General features: G+C 44.6%; 2 protein-coding genes across 2 annotated transcripts in view; one reads left to right on the top strand and one right to left on the bottom strand.

Annotated features, from left to right (window-relative positions):
* tubgcp3 (tubulin, gamma complex associated protein 3) lies at positions 1–20,394 on the bottom strand. The gene is made up of 23 exons (XM_054787972.1): positions 20,205–20,394; positions 17,672–17,779; positions 17,204–17,271; positions 16,652–16,729; positions 16,340–16,548; positions 15,930–16,105; positions 15,628–15,740; positions 15,172–15,297; positions 15,006–15,074; positions 14,817–14,949; positions 14,583–14,749; positions 12,386–12,496; positions 11,838–11,946; positions 7,049–7,238; positions 6,813–6,948; positions 6,678–6,746; positions 6,466–6,601; positions 5,244–5,332; positions 4,959–5,090; positions 4,751–4,891; positions 4,569–4,685; positions 4,401–4,495; positions 1–2,187 (listed from the first exon to the last, which is right to left on the bottom strand). Exons 1-23 carry the CDS (start codon positions 20,278–20,280, stop codon positions 2,121–2,123), a joined length of 2,715 nt encoding a protein of 904 aa, XP_054643947.1. The 5' UTR covers positions 20,281–20,394; the 3' UTR covers positions 1–2,120.
* atp11a (ATPase phospholipid transporting 11A) overlaps positions 19,992–20,823 on the top strand; it is a 58,941-nt gene continuing 58,109 nt past the window's right edge. Inside the window, exon 1 of the mRNA XM_054787851.1 lies at positions 19,992–20,123. The gene's annotated coding sequence lies outside the window, so the exon portion shown is untranslated. The remainder of the gene's footprint in view (positions 20,124–20,823) is intronic.

Below are 20,823 nucleotides of genomic sequence, written 5' to 3'. Positions count from 1 at the left end.
TTAAAAACCAGACTTTATTGACGGCAAGGTGAGACGTGAGCTCGGTGAAGTTGACACATGATGGGATGTGCAACGCAGAGGACAGAGAAAGCACAGCCAGTTTCAGCATCAGGTCACTTATTTACACGTGCAGCACCAATTATTCATGACAACTAAAAAAAAACCTCATTAAAAAATATATTTGTAACGGACCATCGGAATTACAATTGATTATATTTCTTTAATCTGAGGTAAAGTTCAATATTTGCCACTAACTACTCTCTTGCTAGTCTTTTTTTTGTCATTTTGGAATTAACTCCTTATTTAATAATAAAAAAGAAACAGTACGACTTGCGTGACGTGTTGGGTTTCACTGCAAGAATCAGCATGAGCTTGTCAACATTCTTTTGAACATCGCAGCACAGACGAGCAGCTCATGTATGATTGTGACAGTCGACCGTGTTTTGTTGAGAAATACGCTCCGACCGGTACGAGACGCATTTCATTTCATAGACAGAAATTGGTAACAAAATGGATTAAATACAAGTTTTTATGACCGTTACAAATACAAAATTGTACTCGTGAGCGGACCCATCTCGCTCTAAGGAGATGCAAAGCCACTGGTGTAAAGATGTTCCTATACACACACACACACACACACACACACGCATGCATGTACAGTGGGGTGAAAGTGTTTGCCCCCTTCCTCATTTTTTATTTTTAACACTTAAATCTTTCAGATCATCAAACAAATGTAAATATTAGTCAATGACAACACAACTCAACACAAAATGCAGTTTTTAAATGAAATTATTATTATTATATTAATTATTATTAAGGGAGAAAACAAATCCAAAGCTACATGGCCCTGTGTGAAAAAGTGATTGCCCCCTAAAGCTAATAAGTGGTTGGGCCCCCCTTAGCAGCAACAACTGCAATCAAGCGTTTGTGATAACTTGCAATGAGTCTCTTCCAGCGCTGGGGAGGAATTTTGCAGAATTGTTATCATTCAGCCACATTGGAGGCTTTTCCTTTTTAAGGAAATAGGATTCAGGTCAGGACTTGGACTAGACCACTCCAAAGACCAAAATCAAAGATGGCCGGACATTCTCCATCAGCACAATTCATGCTTCCATTCATCACAGCAAGTCTTCCAGGTCCTGAAGACCATCACACTACCACCACCACATTTTACTGTTGCTATGATGTTCTTTTTCTGAAACGCCAGATGTAATGGGACACACACCTTCCAAAAAGTTCAACTTTTGTCCTGTCAGACCACAGAGTATTTTCCCAAAGGTCTTGGGGATCATCAAGATGAGACGAGCCTTAATGTTATTTTTGTTCAGCAGTGGTTTTGGTCTTGGAACTCTGCCATGCAGGTCGTTTTTGTCCAGTGTCTTTCTTATGGTGGAGTCATGAACACTGACCTTAACTGAGGCAAGTGAGGCCTGCAGTTCTTTGGATGTTGTTGTGGGGTCTTTTGTGACCTCTCGGATGAGTTGTGGCTGCGCTCTTGGGGTCATTTTGGTTGGCCGGCCGCTCCTGGGAAGTTTCACCACTGTTCCATGGTTTGGCCATTGGTGGATAATGACTCTCACTGTGGTTGGCTGGAGTCCCAAAGCTTTAGAAATGGCTTTATAACCTTTTCCACACTGATAGATCTTAATTAATCAGTTATGTTTTAATGGGGGAGGAATCACTTTTTCACACAGGGCCATGTAGGTTTTTTTTCTCCCTTAATAAAAAGTTTCAAATAAAAAGTGCATTTCGTGTTGAGTTGTGTTGTCATTGACTAATATTTACATTTGTTTGATAATCTGAAACATTTAAGTGTGACAAACATGCAAACAAAAGAAGGAATCAGGAAGGTGGAAAATACTTTTTCACACCGCTGTAAACACATGCGTGTTGGGGCGCAACTTGACAACCATGTGGAGGAACATATTTTCCAATCAGTAAGGCTGTACTTTAAACACAAAAACAATTTGAAAGTTTCCTGGATCTTCCAATAGGATGCCATCACCCCCACTGTTGCCAGGTTAAGTGCAGTGCAACAGTGTCCATCAAGGCAGGACGTCATCTCGGAGTGAAGTGCTGGTCGTCCCTGTTTGTGATTTTTATGTTCCAAAAGCTTGACGTCAGATATTGGACATCCGTCGCCCCCGTGTGGCTCCGAGCGATGCTCGCAACCTCGGCTCTCTGGCCCTGAGGACGACACGGTCAGTAAGCAGGTTGATCCCGTAGCAAAAGGAAGTGTCGTGAGTAAAGATGCCCGATATTGTCTTTCTTAGTGATATTGTACAGCAGTTCATCCCAGATACCAAAATGGGCAGCAGCTCTTCCCTCAAACTAATGTGGCAACGCATGATGCTTCTTCTACTTGATGGAAATAAGACAGGTAGCGTTCCCTCGCTACATCGCGGTTCACCTTTGGCAGACTCAGTTTCACAGAATTTTTTTTTTTTGTGCTTTTCTGTTTTTTCAGCATATGAACGTGCATTGTGTTCTGCGTCCTGATTGACAATGGTCTACAGTCCCGCAGCCAATCAATCTCCTCCGTGCCTTCCTGTGCAGTATGGAATGTGTTCGGCTTGCCAAATGTACATACTGTAAATGTTCCGTCGCTAGCAGTGTGACTCTCAAGCGCCGTATGTTTTATCCCAGACAACACCCACAATGTCGGCGAAACGTTTTGCGCCGGCAAAGGCACCTGCGGTCGCACCCAAGAGGCAGAGGAGGAGCAAGAAGTTGCAGCTGTAGGGCGCCATTACGGAAGGAGGAAAATACGCCAACAGGAGCAATATGTTTCAACAAGGACACAAAAACGAGTACAGCCCAACGGCGTTATCCCCCGCGATAACGAGGGAACACTGGACTGCAATATGCAATTCATGTTATAGAAGAAGTGGCAAAATGCTGCTTGTGATCCTTTTTGAGGTGTGATATTAGATTAGAAGTATGGAAGCAAGACGCCTTATTCCCCCCTGGCATAACCACCGCTTTGTGTCATGTTCCGCATGACAGGTTGGACTTCACTTTTGGTTTTCCTGTTTTGTGCTCTTATTTCGGTTTCCTGTTTCCTGTACGCCACGCTGCGCAGCTGCTTTGCCGTCGCTGTAAAGCGTGTGCAGCGGTACCCGTTCCGTAGTAATCATCGCTGCTAATTAGGTGGCCGCATTACACTCTTAGCGCTCTACAGTCCCTGCAAATTGTGTATTTACAAGTCTACGGCGAAACTCTGAAGTAATTCCGCACCACGGACATACTGGGCTAGCAGGATTGTTGCTCTGGGGAGGACAATAGCAAAGGAAAAGCAAATATTAGTAAAGAAAAAGCATATTGTAAGTATTCTTCACCTGAATTAAGCATTTCCAAGCATAAAAGTCAGTCACTGTTGGGTGAGATAAATACAATACGATATAAGTACAATAATAATAATAACAAGATAATCATAATAACAACCCATAGCAAGCTAAACCTCAGACGTCACTTCCTGTTCCCCACACATCTGTCCGCCCGACACCAAGGTCTCCTAGGGAACACACTTACTGTGACACACACGAGCAGGAATTTTATTTCCGTCTTAAAAGGCTAATTTACTCTTACTATGTGTAATATATTGGGTAATACGAGGGTACAGCCATTTCAAGCTATCATGACAATACACTGATGAGACTGCATGAAGTACGCTGGCCAGAAAAACAAAAAAACAACAACCACTAGCGTGTGTGCCTATGTTCTCTTATTTAGGACTACTATGTCTTGTTTGCTCTGATTATGTCAACTATATTGGGTAATAGGAGTGTAAAGGTGACTGTAGGGGTGTTATACCACGTCTAGAGGGCTCTAATAATGGTAAAAACCATATTTAGAAGACCGTAGACAAGTTTTCTACGTCATAACTATGAAAAGCTCTGTCCTGGACGGTCCTCTGGACTCCGTGGAGGAAGTGGGGGAGAGAAGGATGTTGGCTAAGCTGACATCCATCATGAACAACACCTCTCACCCGCTACATGACACTGTTGTTTCCCTGAGCAGCTCCTTCAGCACCAGACTGTTACACCCACGGTGTAAGAAGGAGAGGTTCCGCAGGTCCTTCATACCGACCGCTGTCAGGCTCTACAACACCTGCACCACCTGAACCATGTTGTAGACACTATGCTTTCTTTACACTGTTCTCTTTACTTGTCTTGCTGCTGTAACAAGTAAATTTCCCCGCTGTGGGATAAATAAAGTACATACAATACAAAATATTCCATTTATTAACACGGAATCCAACTTCGCGGGAATTCATTTACCGGGGTCGGGTCTGGAACCAATTAACTGTGATAAAGGAGGGACGCCTGTATAGCTATGATCCGATGATTATATGATCCGATGATCATATGATCCGTGGATCATCCTGGGCTCAGCCATACCTGTAGTGTTCGTTGAAGTCCAGTCTGAAGCTGAGGAAACGAAGGCTCTCGTCCGAGCTGGTAGTGAGGAGCACCAGGAACTGCTGGACAATACTCTGAAGAGATAAAACAGGAAAAGGTGTCGAAGGGGAACAGCAGGTAGGTGGTGGCTGGTTGCGGGACACGTACCTGGTAAAAGTGTGTGAGGATGCGGAGCTGGGAGCACATCTTTGGTATCGTCTCCTGAAACTCCCGAATCCTCCTCTTCTCCTCCACTTCCTGCTCGGCCGTCACGCCCCACTGACCCTGGAAGGAACAAGTGTCGTCCGCAAGGCATCTCTTAGCTGATTTCTCTTCCCTGAACCACTTACCTCCTCCTCGTTCTGCTTCTTCTTCTCCTCAAACTGAAGCTGGAGGGCAAGCTCCTCCAGTGCGGAGCGATAGAGGGAGTCCTGAGCATTCTGGAACTCGATGATTTGGTCAAAGATGGCCCTCAGCTGGTTCAAAAGAGACTGCAAAAGAGACGTGGGTTTCGTTTTTCTGATGTAGTTTCCACAGATTGTGTGTGTTGTGCGTTACCCTGCTGTTATTGTCCAGCAGGCATCTGGAGATGATGGTGTCCAGGAAGACTTCATGGGCAGCGATGATGTGGTCGAGATCCTGCGCTTGCTGTACTTTGTTCCACAGCTCGTCCCAGGAACATTCCAGCACCTTCTCGACACACAAAACCAGATTTAGATGGGACGCCTTTGCCCTTTTAAAACACTCACACCCACACAGTGGTCCAGGGTCCATGTGCTAATCCTGATTTAGAACCTTGAAAGGACATGTAATCATGTATAATAGCCACGCTAATGGCCTGACCTCAAAGGTGATGTAGTACTGCATTTGGTGGATGAAGTGGACCATCTCAGACGCCAGGATGTGACACTGATGCAGCACGCCTGACAGCTCTGCAAGGTAACCAGAGATCAGTCTTGTACAGGATGGAAAGTCACCTTATTTTCCAAACTGTAAGTCGCACTTTTGTCATGGTTTGGCTGGTCCTGCGACTTGTACTCCGGAGCGACTTATACATGTTCTTTTTCACACTGACAGCCGCCAGAGGGCGCTCTCGGCATGTGTGCCGTTACCTGCTACTCCTATCACTCCTGTACCACCGCAACTTTACAACATAAACGTCAACTCATAAAGACAACTAAGCAGCTATCCACTTGGAAACGTTGTCAGTTCTTTTATCGTTTCAGCCTCTCATTCACACGGGAACTGCGTTCCGGGTGACCACAGTGTGCGACCTTCCGAAGTTCTCCAGAAGTCCCTGCTGCTGCCTCAAGATGGCACCGCAGTCCTGATGTGCCAACTTGCTGAATTTGTGTTCAGCGCTTAAGTCAGCATGTGTGGCAGATGGGCGCCCTCTGCAGGCGGGACACTCGTGCCCTCACGCTGCTTGGGAGTGGGGAGGGGTCACCACTGTGCCTCAGCCCACAGGACAGTTAAAATACAAAGTAAATTACAACAGTCAAAAATAAAACATATATCGTTATTATTATATTCTATTCAATATTACAAGAGTGTCAAACATGTTCTTTCACTACTAAAACGTGAAATAAAAAGGACGGAATTGTGAAATGTGACCATTTTCGGCATTTGTGCACAAAAAATGGTCAGAGCACCTGGAAAGGTGTGAATCACAATATGAGGGGAACTATATGTAGCACCTCTACGTGCTTTTATTTCCGTGAGTGGGGGCGGTCAGCACTCTGTGCGCTCATTGGCAGCGGAGGGCACGCACGTCGCACGCATCTGTAGCCTCGACGCAGTCCACACGTAGCTAAAGTCCCTCCTACACTAAAAGCACTACGTCGTGTGCGCTCGCTCCCAAGTCCGCACTGAGGCTGTACTCGCCACGTACAGATCCCCACATTTTTCTCACGTTTTTGCAGGTCGACAGCACGCACTTGCAAGTACGGGGGTTGGGACCACCGCTTCACATATGTTTTTTTTCCCTCTTCATTGTTCATTTTTGGCCGGTGCGACTTATAGTCCGGTAAATACGTTCTACTCGTGTGCGTGTGTGTTTACAAACCAGGCATGGTTTTGAGCAGCTTGGCATTACACATCTGTCCTTTCCAGATGTCAGTCAGGGTGTACTCCATCCTCTTGGCCCTCCACAGGAAGTTAAACACTCGCAGGTAGTGGCCCATACATTCCCTCGTGAACACCTGTTATACACACACGAGTCTCAAAGCAAGACTCAACGTGCACAACTGTGTGTGTGTGTGTGTGTGTGTGTGTTACCGTAGCAATGGGTCCATCCACGTGGTAATCCAGGCTGAATACATCCCAGCCAGTATCGCCAGGGGACACCTGCAAGAAGCAAAAGCCTCATTCATGCATGAACACAAGTTGTGAAGACATGACACAAGCACGCACCTCAAGCAGTCGTACATCCAATCGCTTGAGGACCTCCATGTTGTCATACTGGGCGTTGGTGGCTCGAACAGCCGTCTCTAGGATTCCTGTCAGGTTGTGTTGGTACAAAGTGGTGGCAGGTCTCGCTAGCTCTGGTCTAAAATAATGACATCATTTGTAAGCTGCATCCATCCTTTCATTGCACCGCTGTAATCGTAACCATGCTGTTATCCATCAGAAGGGCCGATACTGCGTACTTGAGCAGATCCATGAGGTGCCTGATGAAATCTCCCTGGCCCAGCAGCAGGTATCGCCGCATGGCCTGCAGATGCTCCAGCAGAAGGTAGTTCCTGTTCAGGACGTCCAGCAGGTATTTACTGGTGTCAAAGTAGGCGGCGTCAATCTTCTCTTGAAACGCTCCCTCCAGGTCTGATAGGAGTTCCGCTGCTACAAGAGAGAAGACTTGTTTTCATTACACACTTAAACGCAAACAGACCAAAACAGCGTTTGTTCTCAGCCACGTGGAATAAACCTACACCTCACAGCTGCTAAAACAAAACTGATCAGTCCTGATTTTGATTCTATGGCGCCACCCTGTGTCCAAACAATGATATTCCAGCTCCATTCATAGAATACTAAGAAGATAAATGCAGATATGGATATAAACCAGGGGTCACCAAGGTGGTGCCCGTGGGCACCAGGTAGCCCCCCACGACCACATGAGGTGCCCGCAAGCCTGCTTTTCATTCAGGTTTTCAGTTAATAATGAAAGAACAGTAGAAAGAAATGCATTCTGAAATACAACATGTGAGTTGTGGACACCAGCATTTTGTTCATGTTCTGGTAAAACAAGCATATTCGCTTTGTTTGGGTTTAAAATAAGCTCTGAAAATAAATGTCACAAAAATGAGTAGCTCTTGGCCATTTTCATTTTGTAAAAGTAGCTCTCACAAGGAAAAACCTTGGTGACCCCTGCTATAAACTATACATCTAAAGTGGTTGCCAGCTGTGGTGGGCTCCAGTCAGACTCGGGCCAAGTCAGGGGTCAGTGCCCAAGTGGTATTCATGGCCACAATCCCAAAGTGCAAAACACAGCAAAGCAGTGGAAAAAGAGCAAGAAAGCATATATATTTACAGATGAGCCACAAAAAATGGGCTCATGAGTACTGCACTCACTCATGATTAACTAGTCCAAAAAAAAAAAAGTCATCAGCCACGTTACCTGCTGTGTAACTCCCGCTAGACTCAACTACCTGCCTGAAAAGGCTCCCCTTTTAAAGCCCATAAGCTCCTCCTACTGGCAGTCAACAGTTTCTTTACCATAAAAAAAATAAAGAAACATTTATTTAGCAAAATAGCTGGCATAATAAACACTAAATAAACACTAAATCAAAACAAACAATAATAAAAGTCCTTCTGAGGCATTTGAGAAACGTATGAAACGTGTCACATCATGTGATCAGAATGACGCGCGAAACTTGCATATTTGAAACACCCCGGAAGTGTTGCTGTGGCGTGAACCGGGGAGACGCAGAGGCAGAGGGAAGTGTATGCGTAGGCCCGTCACAAAAATAAATTTAGCTGGTCGATACTTGTGCAACAAATTATTGTCGATAATCAATATTATCAGCATTTTTTGGACTGGTAATTATGTGGCATAATATACGCCGGTGTGTCTGGCTCACCGCTTCCCTCAGCTCACTGTGATCGGCTTTATCTTTGTTTTGTCGTTTGTTGTGAGGACCACCAACCAAACATCTGATTTCTTTCCTTCGGTCACTCCATAACGGTCAATGAAATCATTGTCATTGCTAAGAGGAAGTCACCTTGCAAATCTCTCTCTAAAACCTCATCATCAGGTTAGAAATCTAGGGGTAATAATGGACTCGGACCAGAACTTTAACAGCCACGTTAAATCAGTAACAGCCAAAACCAAGGGAATAGTGTCTAAGCCAGATTTAGAGAGACTAATCCATGCCTTTGTCTCCAGCAGGCTGGACTACGGTAACGACCTTCTCTGTAAACAGCTGCAGTACATCCACAATGCTGCTGCTCGAGTCCTGACTAGAACCAGGCAATTTGAGCATACGAGTCCAGTAGCACTGGCTTCCTGTCGCTCGGAGAATAGACATTAAAACAGCTCTGCTTGTGTACAAGTCTCTTCATGGTCTTGCGCCGAAGTACATCTCTTAGGGTGAGGAGCTCCGTCATCCGGGAGGGGCTCAGAGTTGAGCCGCTGCTCCTTCACATGGAGAGGAGCCAGTAGAGGTGGCTCGAGCATCTAGTCCGGATGCCTCCCGGATGCCTCCCTGGTAAAGGTGTTCCAGGCGTGCCCAGCCAGGAGAAGGCCCTGGGGCAGACCTAGGACATGCTGGAGGGATTATGGGAACACCTCTGTGTCCTCCCAGAAGAAGTAGAAAAAGTGGCTGGGGTCTGGGAAGTTTGGACTTCCCTACTGAGACTGTTACTCTTGGGATGAGATGAGGGCCCACTTTCTCCTTTCATTCCACTATAGAACCAATGCACATTGACAGATGCAGAGTCAACCCTCTTGTCATCCAGCCTGACGAGCACATGAAACACACGCATACATGCACATGTCAATTTATCCAGGGCGTCATAATTATCCACCTGTTTTTTTGTTTTTCTTTTATCATACGATCAATTTATTGGTTATCATGACAGGCCTGATGGACAAGATGGGTTTTCTGCAAAAAACAAAAAAGATTTGACAGAAAAGGCAAAAATGGGCGGGTTTTCCTACAAATACAAAATAGTCTTTGATGAAAATGTGTGAATGCGCGTGTTATGAAGAGCGTATATGCGGGGATCCACTGTATTCCATAACTTAGTCAACATTTCACTTTGTTACTGACTACTGTAAACATGTTTGCCCACAAAAAATACCAAAATCCATTCACATGCACGGATAATGTAAACGTTTCCATATTTACATCATGCAAGTCAGTCCACAACACTCAGGACAGGCAGTCAACACTGCCATCCACACAGCCCTTTCTCACCTACAGGGCCAGGACACATATGTCAGAATGCTATTTATAGACTATAGCTCTGCTTTTAACACAGTCAGCCCCCACAAACTCACTAATAAGCTCTTTACACTTGGCCTGTCACCCTCCCTCTGTAACTGGGTGTTTGACTTTCTAACAGGCAGGCCCCAGTCAGTCAGAGTCCACAATCGCACATCCAGCTCAAGAACTGTGAGCACTGGGATCCCACAGGGGTGTGTGCTGAGTCCGCTCCTCTACACGCTCTTCACCTACGATTGCGTGGCCTCCCAGAACAACACTAGCATCATTAAATTTGCGGATGACACTACAGTCATCGGCCTGATCACTGGTGGTGTTGAAACATCATACAGAAGAGAGGTGGCGGACCTCATAGCTTGGTGTCGTGCTAACAATCTCCTTCTCAACACAGATAAGACTAAAGAGATGATCATTGACCCAAGAACAAGGGAAAAGGAGCCGCATAGACCCCTGTTTATTGATGAGACTGAGGTGGAGAGGGTGAAAACCTTCAAGTTCCTTGGCACACACATCAGCGAGGACCTCACCTGGTCTCACAACACCCAACAAATTATGAAGAAGTCCCAAAGGCGACTGTACTTCCTGAGAAGACTGAGGAAATTTGGCATGTCCACCACAATCCTGAGTTGCTGCTACAGATGCACTATGGAAAGTGTCCTTACCGCCTCCATCACTGTTTGGTACGGTAACTGTACAACACGTGATAGGAAGGCACTCCAGCGGGTGATCAAGACCTCACAGAACATTGTTGGGGCAGCCCTCCCCTCACTGCAAGACATTTATAAAACTAGAGTCCTACGCAGAACACACAACCTCATCAAGGACAGCACACATCCACAACACTCATTATTCACACTCCTACCGTCAGGCAGACGCTACAGGAGTTTGAAGTCCAGGACCACAAGGCTGGCAAACAGCTTTTACCCACAGGCCATCAGGCTTCTCAACGAAGCACTCACACACGCCGCACGCAACACACACACACACTCATAGCACTTTTATTTATATTATTTATCTGTATTAATGTCTCTTCTGTTGTCCATCCATCCATTCTCTACACCGCTTTTTCCTCATTAGGGTCGCGGGGGCACACTGGAGCCCATCCCAGCCGACCCCGGGCGACAGGCGGGGCACACCCCGGACTGGCCGCCAGCCAATCACAGGGCACATATAGACAAACAATCATTCATACTCACATTCATACCTATGGACAATTTAGAGTCGCCAATTAACCTAACATGCATGTTTTTGGAATGTGGGAGGAAGCCGGAGTACCCGGAGAAAACCCACGCGCACACGGGGAGAACATGCAAACTCCACACAGAAATGCCCAGGGGAGAATCGAACCCAGGTCTTCCCGATCTCCAAGCTGTTACTGTGTTGGCCAACGTGCTAACCACTAGACCACCGTGCGGCCTCTTCTGTTGTTGTTGCTTAATTTATTATATTATATTGTATTGCTGTTTTACCATGCACATGACAATAAAACTCTCTTGAATCTTGAATCTAATGTTTCTTATGTTCTTATTCTTTTGTGTTTTCTTTCTTTTCTTGGGAGAATGAACAGAATAAGAATTTCATTGCATAGTATAACTGCTGTTTTACTATGCATATGACAATAAAACTCTTGAATCTTGAAATCTTGAATCTTGACCTCATAAGATCCCCAGTGGGATCCATCGTGCTGAACAATATTTCTGCTATTGTGGTTGTAGTTGGCAGTGGTGAGAAACTGTTCTTTGCAGTTTATACCACCACCAAATGGAACCACAGTAACACTTATTGCCATTTTTGGTTAACTTGAGGGACAAATTACAGTAAAAGCTGCAAATCAAACTGATCAGACAAACACCCACAGACGGGATCGTTAGTGCGCCTCTTTCCCCCTCACCGCTGAAAGTGAAGACAAGGCCAGCGAGCGGGAAAAGCATGGATCACAAACTGCCCACTAGAATGTGTCAATACAATGATATCGATATCTAAAAACAGCCCTTACCATCTTTGGGTGTGTCTGCAGACTTGGACGCTGGTGTGATTTTGCCTGGCGGCGTTCTGTCATGACAAACCTGGTGCAGGAAGTTGATGGATTTACCGATCAGCAGAACCTGGAAGGAAAGGAGGACACCGTTTGAACTGGTGCTGATTGTTGTTTTCATTACTGATTATAAAATGTATCATTATTAGGACAGTCAACGTGAAACCAGAGGAATTCATTTGCATAATTCACATGATTAAAAATGTTATGCGATTCACGCTTACACGGCACACGGTGACTCAGAATCGCACCATTCCACTCATTATCATTGCTGCTCAACATGAATGTGGAGCATACATTAGTGCCGAACCACCCCCACAAAACATGGGGGCTTCAGTAGGTCAACCTCCGACAACTGACTGACACAACGGCCGAGCAGATGGCGAGAAAAACTGCAGGCACATTCATATTGTCACGGACAAGTTGCATTTCAAGATGCAATCATAAAGAGTCATGAATCCACACTGGCCGTGTGATTAATCGTTGTGATGATCTGCATGAGTGTGCACCTTGCGAGCCTGGTCCATGGTGATGAACGAAGGGATCATTGACTTCCTGAGAGAGTACTTGTCGTGCCACAGGCGATCAGTCTTCACGTTTGGATCTGATGCTACAAAGAACTACACACAGGTACAAAAAAATATAAGCACAGGTAATGAACACACCAGGTGTGTCCAACGTCCATATTTTCTAAGTATAAAAGAATGTTGCAAAGGAGGATTAGGGCCACACCGGAAATATGAAGAAATAAAAAGAGGGGAAAAGTATTTACCTGGGTTCAGATAGTCAGGAATAATTTACATCAAATAGCAAATTAAACAGGTTTTTTAAATAAAAAATACATGCAGTGTATCATCTACAATTATGCTTTTGATTGGTCCAAAAAGTCACATTAATAGGGAAATTATCATGCATAAAAATTTTTTAAAAATCACAGAGAAAAATGTGTTGGCCTGTGTAGTATTTAGATATTTTTTCGGATATTCAGGAATAATTTCAAATGAACTTAAATAAGAAATTACACACAATGTGATCTGCAATTTTATAGTATTTTTTTATACAGTGTTGTCTGGCTCCATTTTTTAGTGCAATTTTAGTGTTTTTTTTTCCCTTTTCTTACAGGTATGAATGCTGGTACAGGCTGAGCCTGGCCCGATAAGAAGAACTGCATTGTGGGAAGTTGAGTGTTGTAGTTCTGTGTTTTTGCAGGAGGTGGCGGTGTCTCTCTATTCTCTCTGCACCGCCCATTGTCTTCTATCTCGTCTCCTGTTGTGGTCGTGGCTACCAAACTAGCTAACCGTGTGAGCTGCTTGCTAACCGCAGATACTGTAAACAATAGGAAAAACAGAAGAAGCTAACCGTGTGAGGAATATATTTAAAAAAATACGACGACAGGAGTAATATGTTTTAACAAGGACAAAAAAACGCTACCGTACAGCGGAACGGCACCAGGATGAAGAGGCAGAGGAGTGAAATACACGTGAGTCACTTAATAATTTCTTTTGTCCAACCTAGTACGTAAAACATTAAAATTAAAACAAAATTTGAACTTTGAGAGTGTTTCAACAAGAGAGAAATGTGAGAAAATGTTAATGCCTCTGTGAGAAAAGTATTTAAAGTGTATGGTGAGGGTTTTACAGCCTGAACACATATATAATCATTGTAAAAAAAAATTCAATAAATAGTGGGCCACTTTGCAGATTTCACTTATTGCGGGCTATTTTGAGAACCTATCCCCCGCGATAAATGAGGGAACACTGTAGTCCGTATTTTCCCAACTGTATGTTGCACTTGTTTCATGGTTTGGCCGGTCCTGGGACTTATACTCCGGAGCGACCTGTATATGTTTTTTTTCACAGCCGCGAGAAGGCGTTCTAGGCTTGTGTGCCGGTATCTGCTACTCCCATCACTCCTGGACCACTGAAAATTTACAACGTAAACATCAACTTATAAAGACGGAACACAAACGCCCCCAAAAAGAAAATCATAAAAATCAAGCTGCAAGTAGTCAAATATGCAGCTGAAAATGGTAGTCAAGCAGCAGAAAAAAAGTTTGGTGTGAACAAAAAACTTGTGAGGGACTGGCAAAAAGTGGAGAAAAAAACCCCCAAGAAACTGCTAACATGTGAGTCTATCTATGCTATCTTATTTATGTCTAATATGTCTTATTTTCTCTGATTATATCTTCTATATCGGGTAATACAAACGTCAAGGTGACTATAGGGATGTTATTTCGTGTCTTGAGGGCTCTAATAATGTTTAAAACTGTATTTAGAAGAACGTAAACAGGTCCTCTATGCCATAACTACCAAAATATTCCATGGCTCAGCATTTATTAACTTATCTGTACAAACCACTGTATGAGCTGCTGGTACGACCATTGTGCATGCGATCAACTGATTATGGAAATAGATTCACAAAAACATCTGCAAGAAGTTCAAACAATGTTAAGGCCCTGCTGACACCCCACCATGCCCCCCTATTGAAAAGCACTGGTTTAGTACGCGGTTCTTGCTTTCACGAGAGTTAACTACTTGCAATATTTTGACCTGCATTATATTGGTTTTAGTCTTATTCAAAAGGTGAATAATTTCATCGCGGCTACCATATCTTTTCATTTTTCTGTAGAAAAGGTTTGGACACCCCTGGAATACACAGTTTAAGATGCAAGTCCAGGTGTGTGTGTGTGTGTGTGTGTGCGCGTACCTCATGGTAAGTGTCCTCAAGTTCTCCATCATAGATCCACCGATACAAGAAGTTAAGGATGGGGTGTGACACCAAGCTGAGGATGTGTTGCACCAGCGCCCTCATTTGTGGGTCTCCTGTTTTCCCGTAGGCGTGAACAGCGGAGGCCAGCTCGCCACCCTTCCGGCCTGGCAACAAAACAATGACAACTCTACTAAGTCTATGCACAGCGCAAGCCGTGCGGCTTCGGCGTACCTTGGCAGAAGTCAACGAGGGCGGCCAGCATTTTGAGCCGCACTTTGGGGTCGTACATCCAGACCAAGAGTCTTCTGAGAGTCAACGTGCTCTCTGTGCACATGTTGACACCTTGGTCATCCTCTACCTGCAACTACAATGTACACACATGTCAGCACCAACAACCGGGAGGAAAGTCAGACTTCATACCTGAGAGTGGAGGACGGAGAGGAGCCTATAATACTCCTTCAGCTCCTGGTGGAGCGACGCACAGAAGCTCTGTGCCGGAGGAGGAAGAAGATGAAAAACTGCATTAGTGGCTGGACTCAATCAAGATGGATCATGTCTACTGCAAATAATCCACACACGCACACACCTGTCCAACCAGTCCAAAGGCCCGATCCAAGCTCCTGGCGTCGGTGTACTTCCGCACTTTATTGTGGAGCCAGCCAAGCTCCGCCAGTCTGCTGCAGGTGTCCCGCAGGGATTTGTTCACCACCACCTGGAGAGCGTGCCATGAGACACACAATGAGGCAAAGCCGGGTCATATCTTCCACATTTATAGACACTATAAGAGCAGAGGAGAGCTTGACTGCGCAAAGAGAGGCCAGGTCAATGTGGCTCGTAGCCAAAGAGCGCCATATTGATCTGTTGAAGCTTTACAATCAACCCAGATTGTCTGGACATCAAATCATCTGCTGGATGTGTGGTGGCTACTAAAGTGGTGCTGACTCGTGACGTTCATTATTTTTTTTTTTTAAATCAGCGAGTACAACGTCAGTTACGTACTATGCAGGGACTGAGTTGGACCTCTTTAAAGGGCGTTACCTACCTTGGTGTCTATTTTGTAACAATTATCTTGTGCGCTCATCTTGACGAACTTGCCATCGATCCCCTGGAAGACATAGAGGATGTCCCGCACCAGCGATGCCTCGCTCACCTCACCTACAGATGAGCACATAAAAGTGACAAAGGCAGAAGATTTACATTTGGAGATGTAGCTCACTGCCCCAGCTTCAGATGAAGAGTCAGACACCTCCTTCAAGGCCAACCGGTCACTTTTAATGCACAATAAGCACTAAACAGTGCCACTCCATCCACTGACATTAGTGTTACGGTCGTACGTAAACCCACCAGCTGCATCGCCATCTTGTCGAGGGCGGAGCGCTCTGGTTGTAGAAAGCGATGGTCCGAGGGGTGGCCGAATGGTGGCTGGGCCCACGGCTGAGGGGGAAGAGCTTGTGGGAAGAGCCCAGGCCAGTCGAGAACCCAAAGGCGGAGCGCCTCCGACTGCAGATGGAGCAGGTTGACTGAAAGGAACACAAATCATAGTTCTTTTACTTGTATGTCTGGATTGCATGTTTAGTAAGCACAGGCACCACCGCTCAAAAGGTACTGCTGCATTATTAATGAGGCAAAATGGTATTAAATGGTGCTGTAATGCCGCATGAACCTCATTAATACAAGGTCACGCTGTTTGTTTATCTGAGGACTACATGAGAACAAAATAGGTACAAGTTTGGAATTATGTGCATGGGCCGCACCCTGCCAACAGCGACTGCGGAGTTGGAGTGGGTCCGTTGAGCGTGTAGACTCCCAGACTTGAGATCCCACTGGTGGCCATGCTGGCTGACAGCCCAGCACACCTCTCCCCGTAGCCCAGGGCCAGACTCTGGGGTCGAGTGCAGTAGAACGGCGTGGAGTGAGCATCTCTGGGGAGGGCCTGGGCAAACACAGCCCCGTAGTTTCCAACCTGGTATGGCAGTTAGTATTGTTCTTATTACAGAAGGAAACACTGGGCACAAAAGAACTGGAACAACAAAAACAACAACAAAAGAACAATGTGGCCAACAAACCCTGCTGGAGGGCTTGCGTGGGTCCTCAGCGAGGATGAGCAACAAGTAAAGAACAGACCAGCGATGTTTGAGAACACCCTGTTGACCAAAGAAGACAGAACAGATTAAAATTGTGTAAACCTTTAATTAAATAAATGCTTTTTTACAAAACAGTGCCGAACAGTGCGTGTAAGACGGCTGGCAAAAGTCACCCTCATCATTGTTGATTAACTGGATAGATAGAATCGATTATTAATTGTTGCAGCCCTACAGCAATGGGACGTCACCTCGTGTTGCAGCATGATAATGCACGGCCGCACGTTGCAAGGATCTGTATACAATTCCGGGAAGCTGAAAACATCCCGACTTTTTTGCATGGCCAGCATACTCATCGGACGCGTCACCCCTCGAGCATGTTTGGGATGCTCTGGGTCGGCGTACACCGTATTTCAGGCAAATCCCCAATACAGTAAGACTGCACATTTTGGAAAGACCTTTTAATGTGGCCAACCTAAGACACGCCTGTGCAATAATCATGCCGTTTATGTGTTTGTTGAGCGTGGATATGCCAACCTGCGTCTGAAGTTTTCTGTGCAGCTCTGAGAAGAGAGCAGCATCCGCCTCTCGCCGCTGCTTTAGCACTGCAAAGAGTAAGAAAGTTGAAGTTCAAGAGAGAAACATGTAGCATGTTGGGAAACTAATAGTTTGTACTCTTCAGTCACAAGTGTAAGATCCAGTGACCAATGTGGACCAATCTATGCTAAATAAACATTTTCCTACTGGAAACGGAGTGCTATTTTTACCGTCAGCATGAACACTTTGATTGATTGTTTTCCGACTAATGGCGCAACCTAGACAACTTTGATGGTCCTACTGGGAATACACTCTCATTCAGCATTTCCAGTAGAGTGCAACATAAAAGCTTTAGTACACTAATGTAAAAAAACCCAACAAAAACGACAGTGATAGAGACTGGACATTGATGTCAAAATGAGTAATGTGTTGTTATTGGCAGGTGTTTTTAGCTGAACTTCAACTTACATTCTTTCTTGATCTTCTCCGTCACCAGGAATTCATCCCGTTCAATAGTGGGGGCGTAGTTACTGCCAATGACTCGCACTGCAAACTGGAACTGGTGGGCAACTTCGGCTGGACAGACACGCAAACAGTGATGAGTAAGGGTCACGGCACAGTGGTGTGAAAAAGTGTTTGCCCCTCTTTCTGATTTCTCTACTTTTTGCATTTTTCAGATCATCAAACAAACGTAAATATCAGTCAATGACAACACAACTCAACACAAAATGCACTTTTATTATTAAACTTTTTATTATTAAGGGAGAACAAAAATCCAAAGCTACATGTCCCTGTGTGAAAAAGTGATTGCCCCCTAAAGCTAATAAGTGGTTGGGCCCCCTTTAGCAGCAACAACTGCAATCAAGCGTTTGTGATAACTTGCAATGAGTCTCTTCCAGCGCTGGGGAGGAATTTTGCAGAATTGTTGTCATTCAGCCACATTGGAGGCTTTTCCTTTTTAAGGTCACTAGACCACTCCAAAGTCTTCATCCATTCAGAGGTGGACTTGCTGGTGTGTTTTGGATCATTGTCCTGCTGCAGAACCCAAGTTGCTTTCAGCTTGAGGTCACCAACAGATGGCCGGACATTCTCCTTCAGCAGAATTCATGCTTCCATTTATCACAGCAAGTCTTCCAGGTCCTGAAGCAGCAAATCAGCCCCAGACCATCACATTACCACCACCACATTTTACTGTTGCTATGATGTACTTTTTGTAAAATGCTTTTACGCCAGATGAAATGGGACACACACCTTCCAAAAAGTTCAACTTTTGTCTCCAGGAAACAAAAGTTGAACTTTTGAGTATTTTCCCAAAGGTCTTGGGGATCATCAAGATGTTTTCTGAACAAATTGAGATGAGCCTGAATGTTATTTTTGTTCAGCAGTGGTTTTGGTCTTGGAACTCTGCCATGAACCGTTTTTGCCCAGTGTCTTTCTTATGGTGGAGTCATGAACACTGACCTTAACTGAGGCAAGTGAGGCCTGCAGTTCTTTGGATGTTGTTGTGTGGTCTTTTGTGACCTCTCGTATGAATCGTCGCTGCGCTCTTGGGGTCGTTTTGGTTGGCCGGCCACTCCTGGGAAGGTTCACCACTGTTCCATGGTTTGGCCATTTGTGGATAATGGCTCTCACTGTGGTTGGCTGGAGTCCCAAAGCTTTAGAAATGGCTTTTCCAGACTGATAGAGCTCAGGTAAGTTATGTTTTAAGGGGGGACAATCACGTTTTCACACAGGGCCATGTAGGTTTGGATCTTTTTTCTCCCTTAATAATAAAAAAAATCTTTTAAAAACTGCATTTTGTGTTGAGTTGTGTTGTCATTGACTAGTATTTACATTTGTTTGATGATCTGAAACATTTAAGTGTGACAAACATGCAAGAAAATATGAAATCAGGAAGGTGGCAAACACTTTTTTTACACCACTGTATGTGGACTGTGCAGCAAATTGTTTATAATGGGATTACTCTAAAGCAGAGGTTTGGCCATGGCTGAGGCATACCCCAATCCCTAACTTTTCTGGAGCATATTTGGCAAGAATGTATGTCTTAGTTTTTTTCATAATTTTGATGATTATTGCTTACAGCTAATAAAATCTCTGAAAAATGGTCACAAAGTTCAATACTGTAAACTACTAGCTCGCTCTCTAATCAGTAAATGAACTGTAAAAACTACCTGAGTCTTTAAATCGTACAGTCTGAACTCCTGAAATCAAACAACTTTTGCACCATATTCCAAGTTATTGAACGGCACCTGTACATATTAAAAGAAAAAAACAGCCTGCATGTCAGCTTGGTGAAGCAACAAAAAACAAGCTGCAGGCCACAAATGGCCCCTGGCTCGCACTATGGACACCCTCGGCTTAGCAGGTTTGATTTTCTTTTCTTTTTTATTGCCTTAAGTATTTTAGCACCTCATACTTTGAAAACCGCTGCTCTAAAGGGAAAACATCACTTGTACTCTGAAATTAGTGACGTTGACAGTAATGATAATATCCGTCTATTGCCCTAAATACGCTTGCAAAAGCTTATTTGCACTGCAATCAAAGTAAAAAGTGATGATTAGAATATTATTGCATGCGCTTACTGTCTCTGATCAAATGTTTAGTTATCCAACTGCGTGGATGCCCGCCCACAATACATGCAGCAGTCACCAATTGGTGTATAAATGTAAGAGTTCCTCTCTAAGAAAGCCAACAAGACGATGAAGAGTCATGATGGTTGATGTGTGCACTTGCTGAATCACAGGCAAGCCATTTGATAAACACTTATACTGCAACGCTTCTCTGCACATCCTCTCATGATGCATACCGGGTACACCCAATTTCATATCAAATGTTGTCGGACTCGGCGCAGTCTAACAAGAAGATGACAAGCCAAATTGGAAGAATGTTGCCAAGGATTCAAACAAAGGCATTAGACTACGTAAGTGAGAATACAGGCGATGCTGCGTGAAAGTGATGCATGTGAATGTGAGGGTTCGCATCCAGAGTTATGATAATGTACCTTCGCTTTTCCCTGTGATTCTGCAGCAGAGGCTCTGGAGAAGCACATTGGGTGATTTCTGATCCAGAGTCGCCATTCTGTCCGTGACTAGAGTTTCGCGCGGTGTAATATCTAAATAAACATATCTAAATGAACATCTCGATATATGAAGGAGAAACAGTTACTTCCGATCCACCAGTAACCAGCAACGCCATTTTGACAAGCTAAGTTTAATGTAGCGTCAAAAAGGAAAAACGACCTCAGCCTGTGAAAAGTTGTCTTCAAAGCAAGAGTAAGTAGATATTTCCCTCCTACAAAAAATGTCCATGTGCCATTAAAATTGTGAAAAATATAGACTATTTCTAACCGACAGCAATATGAACATTCGGGACATTAACTAGCTACTTCAACAATCATAGTTATGTCAGCAGCATTTAGGTAACGATTTTAAACTGAAAATATCAACCGGATGCTCATATAGTTGTTAAAGTACGCTTAACGTTACCATTCGACGTAACCCGCCGAAAAGCGTCTCCAGGAAACGCAAGCTGGACAGACGATGGAAAACATTTCCCCCTCGAAACATTGTACGCCGAATATTCTGTTCCTACCCCTCCAATTTGACACATGCAGTCATACT

This window comes from Dunckerocampus dactyliophorus, chromosome 1 (genome assembly GCF_027744805.1).
Source record: "Dunckerocampus dactyliophorus isolate RoL2022-P2 chromosome 1, RoL_Ddac_1.1, whole genome shotgun sequence".
In the NCBI taxonomy this organism is placed as follows: Eukaryota; Metazoa; Chordata; class Actinopteri; order Syngnathiformes; family Syngnathidae; genus Dunckerocampus; species Dunckerocampus dactyliophorus.
The sequence above is the reverse complement of the archived record's forward strand: the minus strand, read 5'-3'. Positions and strand labels throughout refer to the sequence as shown.

Excerpts from the sequence above, each read along its gene's own strand:
- tubgcp3 (XM_054787972.1), bottom strand. The coding sequence starts at position 20,280 with ATGGCGACTCTGGATCAGAAATCACCCAATGTGCTTCTCCAGAGCCTC. Across the intron at positions 6,602-6,677 it reads TGGATGGACCCATTGCTACG|GTGTTCACGAGGGAATGTAT; the intron begins GTAACACACACA and ends TGTGTATAACAG. Across the intron at positions 4,892-4,958 it reads TGCTGGACAATAACAGCAGG|TCTCTTTTGAACCAGCTGAG; the intron begins GTAACGCACAAC and ends TCTCTTTTGCAG.